The sequence below is a fragment of the Amblyraja radiata genome, chromosome 5 (genome assembly GCF_010909765.2).
Source record: "Amblyraja radiata isolate CabotCenter1 chromosome 5, sAmbRad1.1.pri, whole genome shotgun sequence".
Lineage (NCBI taxonomy): Eukaryota > Metazoa > Chordata > Chondrichthyes > Rajiformes > Rajidae > Amblyraja > Amblyraja radiata.
In genome coordinates this window covers 107,058,146-107,078,471 of record NC_045960.1, presented here as the reverse complement: position 1 = coordinate 107,078,471, position 20,326 = coordinate 107,058,146, and the positions used below count along the sequence as shown (strand labels likewise).

Below are 20,326 nucleotides of genomic sequence, written 5' to 3'. Positions count from 1 at the left end.
ACAGGCCATCTCGGCCCTTCTAGTCCGTGCCAGACACTTACTCTCACCTAGTCCCATCTACCTGCACTCAGACCATAACAGAAACATAGAAAATAGGTGCAGCAGTAGGCCATTCGGCCCTTCGAGCCTGCACCGCCATTAGATATGATCATGGCTAAACATCCAACTCAGTATCCCATCCCTGTCTTCTCTCCATACCCCCTGATCCCTTTAGCCACAAGGGCCACATCTAACTTCCTCTTAAATATAGCCAATGAACTGGCCTCAACTACCTTCTGTGGCAGAGAATTCCACAGATTCATCACTCTCTGTGTAAAAAATGATTTTCTCATCTCGGTCCTAAAAGACTTCCCTCTTATCCTTAAACTGTGACCCCTTGTTCTGGACTTCCCCAACATCGGGAATAATCTTCCTGCATCTAGCCTGTCCAACCGCTTAAGAATTTTGTAAGTTTCTATAAGATCTATAACCCTCCATTCCTTTCCCGTCCATATACCTATCCAATTTATTTTTAAATGATAAAATCGAACCTACCTCCACCACTTTCACTGGAAGCTCATTCCACACAGCTACCGCTCTCTGAGTAAAGAAGTTCCCCCTCATGTTACCCCTAAACTTCTGTCCCTTAATTCTCAAATCATGCCCTCTTGTTTGAAATGGAAAAAGCTTATCCACGTCAATGGAAAAAGCTTATCCACGTCTATCCCTCTCATAAGACCTCTATCAAGTCCCCCCTTAACCTTCTGCGCTCCAAAGAATAAAGACCTAACTTGTTCAACCTTTCTCTTTAACTTAGGTGCTGATGGCTTGTGAGTGGTCCTGACCTCCCGTCTACCTCATTGGAGACCTTCAAACCATCTTTAATCAGACTGGACTTTATCTTGCATTAAACATGACACCCTTTATCCTGCAAGTGTACTGTGGATGGCGTCATTGTAATTATGTATAGTCTTTTCGCTGTCTGGATAGCACATAACAAAAAGCTTTTAACTGTACCTTGGTACAAACGACAATAATAAACTAAACTAAAATAGTTCTGGGTACCCCATGGGCTCTTTCGAATGACAAAAGTATTTGATAAAGAACGGGTAAATTTAATTTAATCAGCAGATCCAGCCCAAATTAGAGCTTGATCATTCAGGAGTGAAATCTGGGAGCATCTCTTTTGTTGGACTAAGGAAGCTGGTGACGAGAAATGTACAAGACATGGTTGATTTTTGTTTTAGCTTAGTTTATTGTCACGTGTACCGAGGTACAGTGAACAGCTTTTGTTGCGTGCTGAACAGTCAGCAGGAAGACAATACATGATTACAATCCAGCCACTCACAGTGTACAGATACAGGATCAAGGGAATAACATGAATAGGATTTAGTGCAAGATAAAGTCCTGTAAAGTACATTAAAAGATAGTTTGATGTTCTCCAATGAGGTAGATAGCAGTTCAGGACCGCTCTTGTTGTTGGCAGTATGATTCACTTGCTTGATAACAGCTGGGAAGAAGCTGTCCCTGACTCTGGAGATGCGTGTTTTCACACGTCTATGCCTTTTTCCCCCCATGGGAGAGGGGAGGAGAGGGAGTGCGATTATGCTGGTGGCCTTGCCGAGGAAGGGTGCGGTGTCAATGAAGTCAATGGAAGGGACGTTGATTTGTGTGATGGCCGGGGCTTTTTCTGCAATTTCTTGCGGTCTTGGACGGAGCTGGTCCCAAACCATGCTGTGATGTATCCTGATAAAACGCACATCTGTAGATGTTGGTGAGAGTTGTTGGGGACATGCCCAACTTCCTGAGCCTTCAAAGGAAGCTGGGATGATGTTTAGAAATATGTATCAAAGGCAGGTAGATGTCGCAAAAGTTTGATTCAAAAACGATCTAATTGAATAACGTCAGACTGTGCTGGGCTCCAAAAACGTGCACAACTAGTGGTGGATTTTTGGAACAAATCCAGAAAGATTTGAATATAGCCATTCAGCAATAGTGGGCAGTTAGTATTTCAAAGTTTTGTCCTTATTGAAAATAAAGACATGAAAAAACATTAATCGTATCAAGGTAGACACAAAATGCTGGAGTAACTCAGCGGGACAGGCACCATCTCTGGATAGAAGGAATGGGTGATGTTTCGGGTCGGGATCCTTCTTCAGACTCTATAAAAAGGAAGTATCCAGGGTATAATTAAAATAGGAATAATAACTAGAAATCTGAAATGCAAATTGAAAATATAATTTGGAATAATGATCAGAAGCGACAGACAAGCCAATGTTATGGATGTAAAATTGTTGCTTCTGGTCAAACCTATGAATGCCCAATAGGCCGATAAGCTTCAATCAGCTGAACTACTATCTTCCTCATTGTTGACCCTCGGACAATCCTTGGTCAGACTTTACCTTGCACTAAACGTTATTCCCTTATATATCGATTCACTGTAAATGGCTCGATTGTAATCATCTTTCCACTGACGGGATAGCACGGCACAAAAGCTTTTCACTACACATGGCAATGAACTAAACAAAACATCTATGGAAAATCAGCATTTCTCGAAGGAGTTATTCTTTGCATCAACATTCAATGCTAATTTAATGCCCGATCCACAGATCTTCAGTCAACCCATTTTCTCATCTTTTCCACAACCTTTATCAGCCTTCATTATTCATAAACCTTTGTCTTTCAGATGCACTTTATTGCTTTTTATGCTTTTTTCCCCTCAGTTTTATTTTGGTTAGGTTGATCTGTTATACCAAGCAACTGTCATTCCATTGAGCATTAAACCCTTTCCATCAACTGATATGCAGTTTAGTTTATTGATACGTGTACTGAGGTACAGTGAAAAGCCTTTGGTGCGTGCTAACCAGTCTGCGGAATGACAATACATGGTAAAAATCGAGCCATTCACAGTGTACAGATACATGATAAAAGGTATAACGTGAATAACATTTAGTGCAAGATAAAGCCAGAAATGTCAGATTAAAGATAGTCTGAGGATCTCCAATGATGTAGAAAGTAGTTCTGGACTGCTCTCTAGTTGCCTGACAACAGCTGGGAAGAAACTGTCCCTGAATCTGGAGTTGTGCGTTTTCTCACTTCAAAACCTCTTGCCCGATGGGAGGGGTGAAGAAGGATGGTCAGGTTGCGACTCGATGATGCTGCTGGCCTTGCCGAGGGAGCATGAGGTATAAAAGAAGTCAATGGAAGGGAGGTTGGTTTGTTGACGTTCTGGGCTCCGTCCACAATTCTCTGCAATTTTTTGCAGTGTTGGATGGAGCTGTTCCCAAACCATGCTGTGATGCATCCCGATAAAATGCTTTACGCGGCAGCACATCTGTAGAAGTTGGTGAGAATAAGAGTTGTCGGGGACATGTAAAACCTATCCCTATACAGTCTCCCTCGCCTTCATCCAGGGAACCCAGCAGCCCTTCCAGGGTAGACATGCACCTTCTCTAACATCATCTCCTGCATGTGGTGTTCCCGATCATAGCCTCCTGACATCGGCAAGACCGAGCGTAGACTCGGCGACTGTTTTGCTGAACACATGCTCAGACCGTCTTGGCCAACTGGATGAAAGCTTGCCATGTCAGCAATGTCCAGATAATGAAACGGCAATCAATTAAGAAAAACCTTCTTTTCCCATTTTATAATATTCTCATGATTTTCAGTTCATGAAAAAATTGGATTGCTCAAAATGTTAGCTATCTTCTGCAAGCATAATAGATATCCAGTATATACTTTGCTTTTGTGTTTTACTCAAAGATAATCTATAGGTCCATCCAGGTCCATCATCCATTTTCCAGTAATGGTTGTTTCTTTAATCTGGACAAAATTACAGAGAGCACTTTAAATCCCCCCCACCCCCGTGGAAGTCCGTTCCCCCTCCCCCCCCCCTAAATTGTGGCGCCTAGGCTGGGTGAGGCAGTCGTTCCCGATCTGGAGCTTCCGCGCAGATCAGCGGGTCAAATTTGCCCCCTGCAGCCGGGGATTTGGAGCTCCAGCCCGGCTGGAGCCGGCAGATCAGTTCCCATTGCCGACAGCCATGGCCTATTTTGCCCCCTGCGGCCGGGGCTCTGTGACTCCCGACCGGCCGGAGCCGGCAGATCCGTTCCCATAGCCAATGTCAAGACCGATATCTCGGAGGCCAAGACCTTTGTTGATCTGGCAAAACGGATAATCCAGAAAGGCTCTGGAACTAAGGGTGCTTGTTAATTGCATGTCCACAATCCACCATGGCAAGGCAGTAGCAGACCTTATACAATCTATCCTTGTAACTTAAGACAGACACAAAAAGCTGGAGTAACTCAGGAGGTCAGGCAGCATCTCTGAAGAATAGGTGACATTTCGGGTAGAGACCCTTATTCAAACTGAGTCAGAAGAGTCAGAACAAGAGATATAGTTGGCACTTAGGAGAAATCACAGAGAGGGTGCAGCAACAGAGAGTGTTGCTCTCGTCTGTAGTTCTTCCCTACACATTTTGTCTGCTCAACTGCGAACTATCCTCAAGGTATGCCTACTTTGAAGAAGTTCTCTTCTCTCCGACGAGAGCTCTGCAACACTCTCATGCTGCACGCCCTCTGCAATTGCTCCTGTACAGTCTATATTTCTCGTTCCCCTTTCCCCTGACTCTCAGTCTAAAGAAGGGTCTCGACCTGAAACATCACCTATTCCTTTTCTCCAGAGATGTTGCCTGTCCCGCTGAGTTACTCCAGCTTTTTGTGTCTGTCTTCGGTTTAAACCAGCATCTGCAGTTCTTCCCTACACATATCCTTGTAACTTGATAGGATTGTTAGATGTTATCTTGCACTGATTACATGTAAGAAAATATCATCCTTGAACATTGGCACACTGAGCTTTCAAACTATCATCTTGTTCCTGGAGTGACTATTAGAAAGATCTGCCAGGCTTCAGAACACCATTGGTTTGTCAACAATGAAAATAGATAACTAATTCAGTGCATAAAATCAAAACCAATTGCAGAGATCTAAGTGCATCCATTATAGTTGAGGCAGAAATTGACTGTGATACTGTTTGAACCATCATTGAAAACCCTTTTTTTCCTGTAGTTTTAAACATATCCTTGCAAATTTCTAATGTTGTAATTGAAAGCAACCATAATACATGGAAAAAAACATGTCTTTAATTTGAAAACTCATATATGCTAACTAATTAATGTAACCAATAGGTAGACAAAAATGCTGGAGAAACTCAGCGGGTGAGGCAGCATCTATGGAGTGAAGGAAATAGGCGATGTTTTGGGTCGAGACTCTTCTTCAGACTATTAATCAATAGGTACTATCACAACATTTAAGAGACATTTAGACAGCTACATGGATACAGATGGGAGGAACTGCAGAGTCTGAAGAAGGGTCTCGACCCAAAATGCCACCTGTTCCTTTTCTGCAGAAATGCTGCTTGACCTGCTGAGTTGCTCCAGCCTTTTGTGTCTATCTTAGCTACATGGATAGGATAGGTTTGGAGGGATATGGGCAGGAGGCAGGCCAGTACATCTCCAAAGGCGTCCAGATTTGTAGGTTAATTGGCTTGATGTAAATGAAAATTGTCCCTAGTGTGTAGGATAGTGTTAGTGTGTGGGGATCGCTGGTTGGCGCTCACTCGGGCTGCGCTGTATCTATAAACTGAACTAGTGTAGATGGGGCATGTTGGTCGGTGTGGGCAAGCTGGCCTGTTTCCATACTGTATAATTCTATGACTAATTTATCGTTCATATTTAAATTATACCTAATCCATTAACTTTCTGGGCCGTGTCTCCAAGGTGGAGAAATGGCATCTCTTGACGTGGATTAGTCCTTGACAAGAAGGGGGTAGTAGTGGCGGAAGTATAGAGGAGAAAAGAAAGGGGTGAATAAATGGAGCAAACTTTACTTTGACCACAGGCATTGGTGTGAAATCCAGGAACTCTTTTTATGTAAATTGCTAGGTTGATGCTTACTACATTTTATGCAGTCCACACTGAAAATATTTTTACAAAAATGTGAATTTAGTTGAGTGTATCTGAATATTACAGATTTTGTAAACATTTTGATTTGCAAAATCAGTAAGTGTTTGTGTAGAATTATTAGATCAGCAAAAAATCATTTTAAAGAAACAAAATCATGAGAGGAATAGATCGGGTAGACACTTGTCCACAGAGAATGGTGAATCTCTGGAATTCTCTGCCACAGAGGTAGTTGAGGCCAGTTCATTGGCTATATTTCAGAGGGAGTTAGATGTGGCCCTTGTGGCTATAGGGATCAGGGGGTATGGAGAGAAGGCAGGTACAGGATACTGAGTTGGATGATCAGCCATGATCATATTGAATGGCGGTGCAGGCTCGAAGGGCCGAATGGCCTACTCCTGCACCTATTTTCTATGTTTCTATGTCCAGAGTAGGGTAATCGAGAACCAGAGGACATAGGTTTAAGGTGAGGGGGGGGGGAGAGATTTAATTGGAACCTGAGGGTTGCTTCCAAGATGGCACTCAACCCAGGCGACTATTTGTGCGCTAACCACAGATGCAGATCTACAATCACATATTACAATTGCTCCTCACTTTTAAATCTCTACTCCTACAGCAACATTTCTCACTAAAAGTGATTCACTGATCATGTATCTGTACACTGCGAATGGCTCGATTGTAATCATGTATTGTCTTTCTGCTGGCTTGTTAGCACGCAACAAAAGCTTTTCACTGTACCTCGGTACACGTTACATGAAACTAAACTGAAACAAACTATTTTACACAAAGGGTGGTGGGTATAAGGAACGAGCTGCTGGAGGAGGTAGTTAAGGCAGGTAGTATTGCAACATTTAAGAAACATTTAGACAGGTACATTGATAGGACAGGTTTAGAGGGGTATATGGGCCAAATGCAGGCATGTGGATCGGGTGTAGATTGGGCATGTTGGTCGGAGTGGGCTGAAAGGCATGGTTCCATGCGGTATGAATCTATGACTACAAGTATGCAAAATTAAAGTGCCATAATGAGGATTTATTTCATTAATTATTGTTATTATCTGTTGACAGAGTGATGACTATCATGGCTGTAAAATTGCTGACCCCTATAGATGGCTGGAAAATCCTGATAGTGATGAGACTAAGGTAAATAAATTATCATTTTTAATACATTCCTGAAAGGATTTATAAATAATGAAAGACAGGTGTGTACAAGACCTGCGTGGAGAGGGACATTGGTTTGCAGGACAATCAAAATGGAGGCGACGGCTGCAACAGGCCTTTGGCCAGCTGCGGCTGGGACTGTAAAATGGCCGCTCTTGCATATGGACCATATGGAGCTGTTCTGTACATCTGTACTAACCGGGAGATTTTGTTTATGCACCACTGGGTTAGTCGTGCTGAGCTGTATGGTACACACGTGACAATGTAGACACCGTTAAAACATTTAAATACAATCATTATTGAATATATAGTTTGTCTAAGTTTGCATTTTAGATTTATGTTTTTTGTTGAGGAAAGAAAAAAACTAAATTTAGATTCATCATTATTGAAAATTAAGATTTACAGTTCCTGGAAAAGTGTTCAAAGCCGTTTTAAAGATGCTTAAAATAGAATTGAATTATATGTCTGGGTTCCAGGTGAAGATTGAGGGACTAAAACTAATTGGATAATTCTACCAATGTACCAGCACAAACACGCTGGGTTAAATTCATTAGTTTTGTTTAGAGATACACTGCAGAAACAGGCACTTCAGCCAACCAAGTCCACACCGACCAGCAATCCCTACACACTAACACTATCCTACCCACACTAGGGACAATTTAAATCTATATCAAGACAATTGACCTACAAATCTGTATGTCATTGGAGTGTGGGAGGAAACCAAAGCTTCACGGAGAAAACCCACGTGGGTCATGGGGAGAATGTACGAACTTTGTACAGACAGCACCCATAGTCAGGATCAAACGCAGGTCTCTGGCGCTGTAAGGGAGCAACGCTACCGCTGTGCCAATGTTTTTTGGTTTATTTCGTATTCTGTATATATTGGACTCCATCCATTTCCCTTTCTGGATCACGCATCAGCTGTAACCCACACACAACTATCTTGTCAGTTTGACGTATTGAACTGATGTAATAGCAAGTTTGCTTTTCTCTTTTGTAATTAAATATCTGGGGTTTAAATAAGGTCAAACATATTGCAGAACAAATTACTAACTGTTTCAATCAAAGCATTCTCCAAAGTAGGAGCAAAACATTTCATACAAACATTTTAAGAATTAATACGTGTAGGAAGGAACTGCAGATGCTGGTTTACATTGATGTTAGATGCAAAATGCTGGAGTAACTCAGCAGGACAGGCAGCAACTCAGGAGAGAAGGAATGGGTGTCATTTTGGGTCGCGACCCTTCTTCAGACCTCCCTCTTCAGAATTAATATGCTAATTTCTTCTGCTGGCACTTTTTGTACTTTTTTTAAAATCCGCAGTTAAGATCAGAGACTCGATATTTTGGGGGTGAGCCATGCCTGTGCAATGTGCTCATTTGAACTCCCAGGCTTAAATTATTATTTATGATTAGATCCATTTAAAATTTTATGGACTTGATCAGAGACGATCAAGATACACATCTTATAACACAAAGTGCTGGAGTAACTCAACGGGTCAGGGAGCATCTCTGGAGAACATAGATAGGCGACGTTTTGGGTCAAGACCCTTTATTTTAGTGGGGAAGGGAAGAAAGCTGGAAGAGAGGAGAGGTAGGTCAAACCCTGGCATGCAATATGTTGAATGTGTAGGAAGGAACTGCAGATGCTGGTTTAAACCGAAGATAGACACAGAATGCAGGAATAACTCAGTGGGACAGGCAGCATCTCTGCAGAGAAGGAATGGGTGACGTTTCGGGTCAACACCCTTCTTCAGATTCTTCAGGGGAAAGGGAAACGAGAGATAAAGACAGTGATGTAGAACAAATGAATGAAAGATATGCAAAAAAGTAACGATGATTAAAGAAACGGGCCATTGTTAGCTGTTTCCTCGGTGAGAACGGGAAGCTGGTGTAACTTGGGTGGGGGAGGGATCGAGAGAGAGGGAGTGCAGGGGTTACTTGAAGTTAGAGTAAACAAGATTGATTTCTCTAACTTCAAGTAACCCCTGCACTCCTCCCTCCATCCCTCCCCCACCCAAGTTGCACCAAGTTCCCGTTCTCACCCAGCCCACAGCTAACAATGGCCTGTTTTCTTCATCATCGTTACTTTTGTGCATATCTTTCATTCATTTGTTCTACAACTCTCTGCAAATGTGAGGTTATCCATTTTGGTGGCAAAAACAGGAAAGCAGACTATTATCTAAATGGTGGCCGATTAGGAAAAGGGGAGATGCAGCGAGACCTGGGTGTCATGGTACACCAGTCATTGAAAGTAGGCATGCAGGTGCAGCAGGCAGTGAAGAAAGCGAATGGTATGTTAGCTTTCATAGCAAAAGGATTTGAGTATAGGAGCAGGGAGGTTCTACTGCAGTTGTACAGGGTCTTGGTGAGACCACACCTGGAGTATTGTGTGCCGTTTTGGTCTCCAAATCTGAGGAAGGACATTATTGCCATAGAGGGAATGCAGAGAAGGTTCACCAGACTGATTCCTGGGATGTCAGGACTGTCTTATGAAGAAAGACTGGATAGACTTGGTTTATACCCTAGAATTTAGGAGATTGAGAGGGGATCTTATAGAAACTTACAAAATTCTTAAGGGGTTGGACAGGCTAGATGCAGGAAGATTGTTCCCGATGTTGGGGAAGTCCAGGACAAGGGGTCACAGCTTAAGGATAAGGGGGAAATCCTTTAAAACCGAGATGAGAAAAACTTTTTTCACACAGAGAGTGGTGAATCTCTGGAACCCTCTGCCACAGAGGGTAGTTGAGGCCAGTTCATTGGCTATATTTAAGAGGGAGTTAGATGTGGCCCTTGTGGCCCAGGTACGGGATACTGAGTTGGATGATCAGCCATGATCATATTGAATGGCGGTGCAGGCTCGAAGGGCCGAATGGCCTACTCCTGCACCTAATTTCTATGTTTCTAATATGTCAAGATTCAAGAGAGTTTATTGTCATGTGTCCCTGATAGGACAATGAAATTCTTGCTTTGCTTCAATTGCTTGAAATTCTTGCTTTGCTACTACAGAACATAGTAGGCATGACTACAGAACAGATCAGTGTGTCCATATACCATTATATAAATATATACACACATGAATAAATAAACTGATAGTGCAAATAAATAGATAATGGGCTATTAATGTTCAGAGTTTTGTTTGAGTTGAGTTTAATATCCTGATGGCTGTGGGGAAGTAGCTATTCCTGAACCTGGTCGTTGCAGTCTTCAGGCTCCTGCACCTTCTACCTGAAGGTAGCGGGGAGATGAGTGTGTGGCCAGGATGGTGTGGGTCCTTGATGATAGTGCCAGCCTTTTTGAGGCAGCGACTGCGATAGATCCCCTCGATGGAAGTGAGGTCAGAGCCGATGATGGACTGGGCAGTGTTTACTACTTTATATAGTCTTTTCTGCTCCAGGGCACTCAAGTTGCCGAACCAAGCCACGATGCAACCGGTCAGCATGCTCTCTACTGTGCAGCTGTAGAAGTTAGAGAGAGTCCTCCTTGACAAACCGACTCTCCGTAATCTTCTCAGGAAGTAGAGGCGCTGATTTTTTTGATGCTTTGGTGTTGTAACTACTGTTTATGTGAATCGTTATTCTACTAAAAAGAACCATGCAGCATATTACTATATTTTTAATTTTCAATTCAATTCACTCTATGACCATAATTTAATCAATCCGAGAGATTTCTACTGTTGATCTCGTATGCTTTACATTGCCCCTATTTGCTTTTAAATGTTTAACTTGTTACAGTTACATTTGTATGTTTTATCTCTTTTTTTAAATAGTGTCATATTAATCTGCTCTTCACTGTTAATCAAATGGTTTCACTGTACCTGGTACGCTGTACCATGTGACAATAACCTAGACTGAATCTGTTTAGTATGTAGTGTTTTGCATTTGTGAGGTACTGTGCTAAGGTATTTAGAAAGTATTTACGAGGATGTTGCCAGGACTCGAGGGTCTGAGCTATTGGGAGACATTGAGTAGGCTGGGACTGTTCTTTGGAGTGCAGGAGGATGAGGGGTGATCTTATGGAGGTGTATAAAATCATGAGAGGAATAGATCGGGTAGGTGCATATAGTCCCTTGCCCAGATTAGATGAATCGAGGACCAGAGGACATAGATTTAAACAGAAGGGGAAAAGATTTAATAGGCATCTGAGGAGTGACTTTTTCACACAAAGGGTGGTGGGTGTATGGAACAAGCTGCCAAAGGAGGTAGTTGAGGCAGGGACTAACACAACATTTGAGAAACAGTTAGACAGGTACATGGATAGGACAGGTTTGGAGGGATATGGACCAAATGCAGGCACGTGGGACATGTTGGCCGGTGTGGGCAAGTTGGGCTGGTGTGGGCAAGTTGGGCTGAAGCGCCTGTTTCCACACTGTATCACTCCATGGCTCTATCTATGATTCAATGATATATAGATCAAATATGTTTGTGTTGAGCATGTGTATTTGTCATGTTTGCTAGTCGTGGACTAAATGCGACTAATATGGAATTTTTTCCCTGAAGTGTTAAATATTTTATGCTGAATATTGAGCCTGAATTGTTATCATTTTGCGATAATATGACGTTCTTTTGAATGTTGAATTGGCCACAGCATAATTTCAAATTCTATTTAAAATGTTAAACGTACATAAATTAGGCCATCAATGGCTCTGATCTGTAATTTGCGAATGTAATGAACAAACGAGGTATTATTGTTTGTAAAGAATGACAGTAATATGTGGTCAATAGTGCATGTTGTATTTTGTTCACTCTTATTTCTTATCCATCTTATTTCTTATCCATCTTATTTCACTTTCTCTTTTTGTCCAATTGTTCTAGTGTTATGTGGAAGCTCAGAATAAACTGACATTGCCATTTTTGGAGAAGTGCCCAGTCAGAGGGAAGTTTAAAGCAAGAATGACAGAACTGTATGATTATCCAAAGTATAGCTGCCATTTTCGAAAAGGGCCAAGGTACAGTTGGAAAGTGCTAAAGTACTTGTATTTTCTGTGCTGGGTTTTAATTACATCCCAGAGCAAGTTGAGGTGATTTTGCTCATTTGTATTTTCAAAGCAACTTCCATTTCTCGGCAATAGGAAAAAATGGAAAAATGTATGAGACGGGTCTCGACTCGAAACGTCGCCAATTCCTTCTCTCCATAGATGCTGCCTTGCCCGCTGAGTTACTCCAGCATTTTGTGTCTTCGTATGACAAAATATCAGGCCAGTTCACTTATGGTATCAAATAAAACAAACTGTTGGAGGAACTCAGCAGATCAACATCATCAGTCAAGACACAGGGATAGTTGACTTTAAACTTTAGAGATACAGAGGGGGAACAGGCCCTTTGGCCCACCAATCACATATGATCTCTTATAATATTATACATCTCTAGGTCTGCATTTCCTTTTCTGACATAGGAACATTATACCTCTGTTTCTCTTTCTATCAATACCATCTGATCTAAGTGTTTTCATTTTCAGTGACAGGTCAGCATGAGGACATAGAACAGAATGTGCTGAGCATGAAGCTGAAATAAACTACTTTCCTTTGTCTGCAAGTGACCTATATCTCTCTGTTCCCTGCATATAAAGTATTGGATTCCATTCAATCCATGTGCCTATCTAAAATACTCCTAAACACCACTATTGAATCTGCCTCCACCACCACAGCACATACCCACCACCCTCAGGATCTTGCCTCACACATCTTCTATAAACATTGCCACTCTTACCTTAAAGCTATGCCCTCTAGTGCTTGACATTTCCACCCGAGGAAAAGGGTTATGATTGTCTACCTTATCTATGCTTCTTGTAACTTGATGTACTTCTATCGGGTCATCATTCAACATCCAGCGTTCCAGAGAAAACAATCCAAATCTGTCCAACCTATACTTGTACCTATTACCCCCATAAGCAGCATGGTGATGCAGCGGTAGAGTTCCTGCCTTGCAGCGCCAGAGACTCTGGTTCAATCCTGACTACAGGTGCTTGTCTGTGCGGAGTTTGGACATTCTCCCCGTGACCTGCGTGGGTTTTCTCCGGGTAATCGTGTTGCCTCTCTCACTCCAAAGACGTACAGGTTTTGAGGTTAATTGGCTTCAGTAAAATTATAAATTGTTCCTAGTTGTGTGTAGGATATTGTTTATGTGCGGGGTTCGCTGGTCGGCGAGGACTCGGTGGGCTGAAGAGCATGTTTCCTCGCTAAAACTAAACTAAAAGAAACAACTGCTTCTGGCGGCACAGTGGTGTGGAGGTACTGCCTTACAGTGCCAGAGACCTGTATTCAGTCTTGACTACGGGTGCTGTCTGTACAGAGTTTGTACGTTCTCCCCGTGACCTGCGTGTGTTTACTCCCAGATCTTCATAGCGAGAGGATTTGAGTTTAGGAGCCAGGAGGTCCTGCTGCAGTTGTACAGATCCCTGGTGAGACCGCACATGGAGTATTGTGTGCAGTTTTGGTTCCCTAATTTGAGGAAGGACATTCTTCCTATTGAGGGAGTAAACAGTAGTATATTACAGGTACACAATATTATAGTTTTGTTTGAAATGTCATAAAATCCATTTTTAGCACTTGGCATGAAAACATTTTTTGCAGTTAGGTGTGCCTGGTGTCTATTATTTTTGGAACATTTTACAACTATTGTCATGTAGAATCTTTTATTCAGAAGTGTTTACTTTGCAGTGACGCATTGTTCTGGAGGCTGTCTCTTCTTGTTTGGTTGCTTGCTGTAACGAAGGTGCAATTACACAAAAAAATTATTGTCTTACAGCAAGTGCACTTTTCTCTTTCGATCCTATTATCTAAATACATTGTAGCTTTAGCTGCGTTATGTCCAGTGGAGCATCATCTTGGGCAAAGTATTTGAATGTACTTTATAAAGCAGCATCTGCCAGTTTAGGAATGTGTTACGAATGTACAATGTACTTTTAGACTTTAAACATACAGTGCAGAAACATGCCCTTTTCAGCCCACTGAGTCTGTGCTGATCAGCGATCATCCTGTACACCAGCACATTTCTACACACTAGGGACAATTTACAATTTTACCAAAGCCAATTAATACAAACCTACATGTCATTTGGAGTGTGGGATGACACCGGAACACCTGGAGAAAACCCATGCGGTCACAGGGAGAACGTACAAACTCTGTACAGTCAGCACCCGTAGTCAGGATCGAACCCGGGTCTCTGGCGCTGTAAGGCAGCAGCTCTACTGCTGCGCCATTGTGCTGCCCCAAATCCTTTCAACTTTGATCTTTTGGACCAACAACCTATCCATAAAACCATAAGAGTTAAAGTTGCCCACTGTAATGCCTTATTTACCGGTCTGCCTTAAATCCACCAACAAGCTACAGCTCATTCAAAATGCTGCAGCCTGGCTTTTAACAAATACCAAGAAAAGGGAACATATCACCCCAGTATTATACTTCCTTCATTGGCTCCCTGTGAGATCCAGGGTATACTATAAATTTCTCCTCCTTGTCCATGAAGCCCTAAATGGCTTAGGAGCAGCATGTTTTACAGAGTCCCTCCGTCCCGATGCCCCTACTCGAGCGCTCAGGTCTTCTGATGCTGGCCTGTTAGCCTCTCAATGCCGCAGCAATAAGAAAATTGGTGAAGCAGCATTTTTCCATTACGTGCCCAAGCTGTGGAATACCTTATCCAGAGCTATGAGGGACGCCCACTCAATTAACATTTTTAAACGGTCGCTAAAAACTTCTCTTTTAAATCAAGCTTTTAACTGACTTTACTACTTCTGATGACATTGTGAAAATTACCTTTATTCTCTTGTGTAGATCAAACAGTTTTGCTGATTTGATCCGTGTCTGGTTTTGCTGCTGATGACCTGATCCATAATCCATGTCAGGTTTTCCACACCACCACCTGGTGACATGCGGGCAGCCATGCTAGTTAGTTCAATATATGATTTGGAGCCTGCAGTACACATTTCATCGACCTTTGGCCTCTCGTCCATGCTGCTATCGGACAAGTCTGACGGGCTCTGCTCACAGCAAATTTCTGGGCTGCTTTGTCTGCTCTCTGTTAGGTCGGGATCCACAGCATCCCCAGAAATGGTTACGCCTCTTGCATCCATGGCAAACTTGACCGAAGACAGCAGCAGATGGCACTACAAGGTCAGGTTCGAAGCACTCAGGCCTTATCTCCCAGTTAACCCAGGCAAGAATGAACAAGGCAGAGACAGCTTAACCATGTGCAAAGTACTAATGATACAGAGTCATTATATATCATAACAAGTACTTTAATTTGGATACATACAGAAACCATCCAAATGTGTACTGCAGGCTCCGAATCATATATTGAACTAACTAGCATGGCTGCCCACACGTCACCAGGTGGTGGTGTGGAAAGCCTGATATTTAGGATATGTTATGATATTTATCTCAACTTACCCTTCAGCAACTTGTGTGCTCATATAGTATATGGGGCTGTATTTGACCTCAGTGTTTTGTTTTTTGTCCTTTTACACTCTCAGTTTTTTGTTTTTTATTTTTTTATAAATCTGTGCTTTTTATGCTATTAACTGTCTCCTTACTGTTTTAAATTGTATTTTTGTTTAGACCTGTGTTTTTGAGGAAAGCACTTTGGGTTGCATTCAATTGTATGAAAAGTGCTGTACAAATAAAGTTATTTTATTATCTATTTAATTATCAAATGGCTGGTTTGAATAATAACTTCATTTTTCATGCTTGGCTCCATGTTCCAGATAGTCCCCATCTTGCCATTATTTTATAGAAACAAAGAGTTGCAGAAGCTAGTTTATACCAAAGATAGATACAAAGTGCTGGAGGAACTCATCGAGTTACTCGTCAGGCAGCATCTTCCTGGTCGTTCTTCCACTGTTTCACTGTTTTCCACATTGTTTCTCTTGAGTTCTTACCTTCCGTTACCTAAGGTCAATTGTGGTCCTGGTCTTTTCTCATCTCCAGCTCTTCACCTCCTGCTCCCACCCCCTACCTTCAGTCTGAAGAAGGGTCCGGACCCAAAATGTCACATCCTTTTTCTCCTGAGATGCTGCCTGACCCGCTGAGTTAAGGGCCTGTCCCACTTACGTGTCCATGGCACGCAAATTACGCGACCTCGTCGTCGCGTTGAGGCGCACGGGCATCGTGTGGCCGCGCGGGGCCGGTCCCACTGAGAAGCGCGGAGGGGTATGGACTTGTGCACGGCTCCGAAATTTTGTAGCGAATGAAATCTTCGCGCGTCACCGGCCTGTCGCGTAACTGACAGCCAAAGTGGGACAGGCCCAAGACCCTGGTGAGACGCAACGTCTCACCTCCAACAGCAGCAGAAGCAGGCAAACGATCGCTGAGCTCGGCCTGGGGCTCACGGCCGTTGCGGTCCCGATCCGCCCCCACTTCTACTCCCAGAGCGGGGCCAAGAAAATTGAAGATAGACACAAAATGCAGGAGTAACTCAGCGGGACTTCAGTCTGAAAGAAGGGTCTTGACCCGAAACGTCATCCATTCCTTCTATCCAGAGATGCTGCCGGTCCCGCTGAGTTACTCCTGCATTTTGTGTCCATCTTCAAATGACGTCACGCTCTCCAGACGGCTGTGCGGACGCAAGAAGTCACCCGCGACCTTCACAGGACCATCGCGCCTCAACGCGACCATGAGGTCGCGTAATTACCCTGCCAAGGACACGTAAGTGGGACGGGCTTTTCTCCAGCATTTTGTGTCTATCTTTGTCATTATTTTAACCTTGAGGCCCACATTGGTTACAGCTTCAAAGCAAAGGGTGGTGAATCTATGGAATTCATTGCTGTCGGGACCGTCAATAGATATTTTTGCAGCAAAGATTGATAGATTCTTGATTATTGTGGGTGTCAGGAGTTATGGGGAGAAGGCAGTAGAATGGGGTTTGGAGGGAGAGATAGATCAGCCATGATTGAATGGTGGGGTTGATTTGATGGGCCGAATGGCCTAATTGTGCTCCTATCACATGAATATACCCATTTAACAGGTAGCAACGTTGGTGAAAAAAGTCCAGTTCTTAACCGCTCTTTTGATCTCTCGTAGTATTTGATGTATATTTGCTTTGCTGTTTAAACAGATTTGCTTGGCTATTTAACCCACTTTCTGTATCGGTTACCTTTTTGGGGTTTACTGCCAGATTTGTTTTCTGCGATTGTATGAATCTGTAAATTTACTGTGTTTATCCACAGATATTTAGTGCTGACAAATGGTTTCAGGATATCCATTATGGTAATATCACATGAAAGTAATTTTTCTTTAAAATTGAGGTGGTTTGTAATATAATCTGTCTTTGTTCCACAGTCCTGTTCATTCCCATGACTGCGGAACAAAGACAGATAATATCACAAACCATTCTGACTGTATGCCAATTTCACAAAGTTGGAATAGATCGGGTAAATGTATTTTTGCCCAGAGTAATAATAATAATAATAATAACTTTATTTATAGAGCACTTTAAAAACAACCACTGTTGCCACAAAGTGCTGTACATGACTAGTCATGGACAAGAAATTATTACACGACAATAAAAACATTAAATGAAAGAATAAAAGCAATAAAATTAAAAACATTAAAAGCACTAAAACAGGAGCAAAGTCTCAAGCAGGGTCAAAAGCCAAGGAATATAAATGTGTTTTAAGACTGGTTTTGAAGATGGACAGTGAGGGGGCCTGTCTGATGTGCAACGGCAGGGTGTTCCAGAGTGCCGGAGCAGCAACAGAGAAGGCTCTATCCCCTCTGAGCTTCCGCTTAGACCTCGGTACCTCCAGGAGCAGCTGATCAGCTGACCTGAGGCACCGGGCAGGAGCGTATGGATGAAGCAGCTCAGAGAGGTAAGGCGGGGCGAGCCCATTTAAAGATTTAAAAACAAATAAAATAATTTTAAAATGAACTCGAAAGTACACCGGGAGCCAGTGGAGGGAGGCCAGAATTGGCGTTATGTGCTCCCTCTTTCGAGTTCCAGTTAAAAGGCGAGCAGCAGCATTTTGAACCAACTGGAGACGAGCCAGTGAAGATCGAGCAACTCCAAAATAGAGTGCGTTACAGTAATCCAGCCTAGATGTAATAAAGGCATGGATTACTGTTTCAAAATGCTGCCGCTCAAGAATGGGCTTCACCTTTGCCAGCTGCCTTAAGTGAAAGAAGCTGGACTTTACCACCGCGCCTATTTGATGATCTAATTTAAAATCACTGTCCATCCTAAAACCCAGGTTTAAAACTGTTGGCTTCACATACCGTGCCAGGGGACCCAAGTCAACAGGGGGAGGTTCACGGCAGCCATTGGGACCAAACAATATCACCTCTGTCTTTTCATTATATCCTAGAAAGTTTAGGGCCATCCAGGATTTAATGTCATCAAGACATAACAGAAGTGATTTGACAGAGAAAGCATCTTCCTTCCTCAGCGGCATATATAGCTGGCTATCATCAGCATAACAGTGAAAAGAGATGCCATGCTTTCTAAGAATGGAACCCAGAGGAAGCAAGTACAGTGAGAAAAGCAGGGGCCCTAAAATTGAGCCCTGTGGAACCCCATATGACAGAGGAGCGGAGGAGGATTCAAAATCAGCAAGGCTTACACACATAGTTCTGTCTGCCAGATAAGACCTGAACCATCCCAGGGCACTGCCACAAATGCCCACTAGGTACTGTAACCGAGATATTAAGATACCATGGTCCACTGTATCAAAGGCGGCAGATAGGTCCAGCAGGACAAGAACCACATAATTACCAGAATCATTAGCTAGGAGGATGTCATTAAAAACCCTTAGCAATGCTGACTCTGTGCTATGCATAGTTTTAAACCCAGACTGGAAAACCTCCCGAATATTATGCTCGTCCAAGAAGAGTTTTAGCTGAGCATAAACAACTTTCTCCAGAATTTTAGAGATAAAAGGCAGCTTGGAGATCGGCCTAAAATTGGCCAGAACAGTTTGATCCAGGCCAGGTTTCTTAAGTAGTGGTTGCACTACTGCACGTTTAAAACTTACGGGGACAACCCCAGAACACAAGCTGCTGTTGATAATGGCAAGAACCGACTGACCTATACTAGGGAAAACCTCTTTAAAAAGATGAGGAGGGACAGCGTCACAAGGGGAACCCGATGGCTTAATATGGCTAGCCACATCCTCTAAACACGACAATGTTACAGGCACAAACTTATCCAATACCACCAGGCATGGGACAGAAACAGAGGGGTCAGAGGCAGGAGCTAAAATAAGAGCCCTTATGGAAACAACCTTAGGGGAATTGCAAACCAGGGGACGTAGATCTAAGGTGAGGGGGAAAGATTTATTCAAAACCTAAGGAGCTACTTTTTTACCCAAAGGTGGTGGGTGTATGGAACGAGCTGCCGGAGGAGGTAGATGAGGCAGGGACTATCTCAATGTTGAACAAGTATTTAGACAGGTACGTGGATAGGAACGGTGTAGAGGGAAATGGGTAAACGCAGGCAGCAGGGATTAGTGTAAATGGGGCATGTTAGTTGGCGTGGGCACCCACGCTGGAGGGCCTGTTTCCACGCTGTTTGACTCTGTCTCTATGTATTGAAAAGCAGAGATGTGATTGAGTCATAGTGTAGAATGAAGTGCCAAGCCAACGGAAAATGGTCAGTTTAAATGGTCAATGTTCCCTGAAACAAAATGCTTTTGCTGATGCTCAAAAAAAGTGTTGCAGTATTATAATTTAATCTTGGAAATAACAAATAATCGTCCTATAATCTCATTCCATATACCCATCTCCCTCTGAGTAAACCTTGCCCTGCAGGTTTGTATTAAATCTTGCCCCTCTCAATTTAAATATATGCCCTCTTGTTTTTGATTCCCCTGCCCTGGGTAAAAGACAGGCGGCACGGTGGCGCAACGGTAGAGTTGCTGTCTTACAATGCTTGGCTGTACATAGTTTATATGTTCTCCCCGTGACCACGTAGGTTTTATCCAAGAACTTCGGTTTCTTCCCACACTCCAAAAACGTACAGGTTTGTTGGTCAATTGGCTCGGTATATATATTAAAAATTATATATTCAAAGTAGGATAGTATTAATGTGCGGGGATCGCTGGATGGTGCAGACTTGACGGGCCGAAGGGCCTGTTTCTGCGCTGTAACTCTAAGCTAAACTAAACAGACAGGTAGAACTAGTGTAGATGTGGCATATTGGTAGACATACACAGGTTGGGCCGACAGGCCTGTTTCCATGCTTTTCGAGTCTTAAGTTTTTAAATTGTGTTTCTCATTTTACTGGATCTCAAGAAAGACCATT

General features: G+C 42.9%; 1 protein-coding gene across 1 annotated transcript in view; it reads left to right on the top strand.

Annotated features, from left to right (window-relative positions):
• Positions 1 to 20,326, top strand: part of LOC116973657 (prolyl endopeptidase) — a 103,336-nt gene that overhangs the window by 2,058 nt on the left and 80,952 nt on the right. Inside the window, exons 2-3 of the mRNA XM_033021924.1 lie at positions 7,006 to 7,080; positions 11,912 to 12,045. Coding sequence (XP_032877815.1) covers positions 7,006 to 7,080; positions 11,912 to 12,045 — 209 coding nt within the window. The remainder of the gene's footprint in view (positions 1 to 7,005; positions 7,081 to 11,911; positions 12,046 to 20,326) is intronic.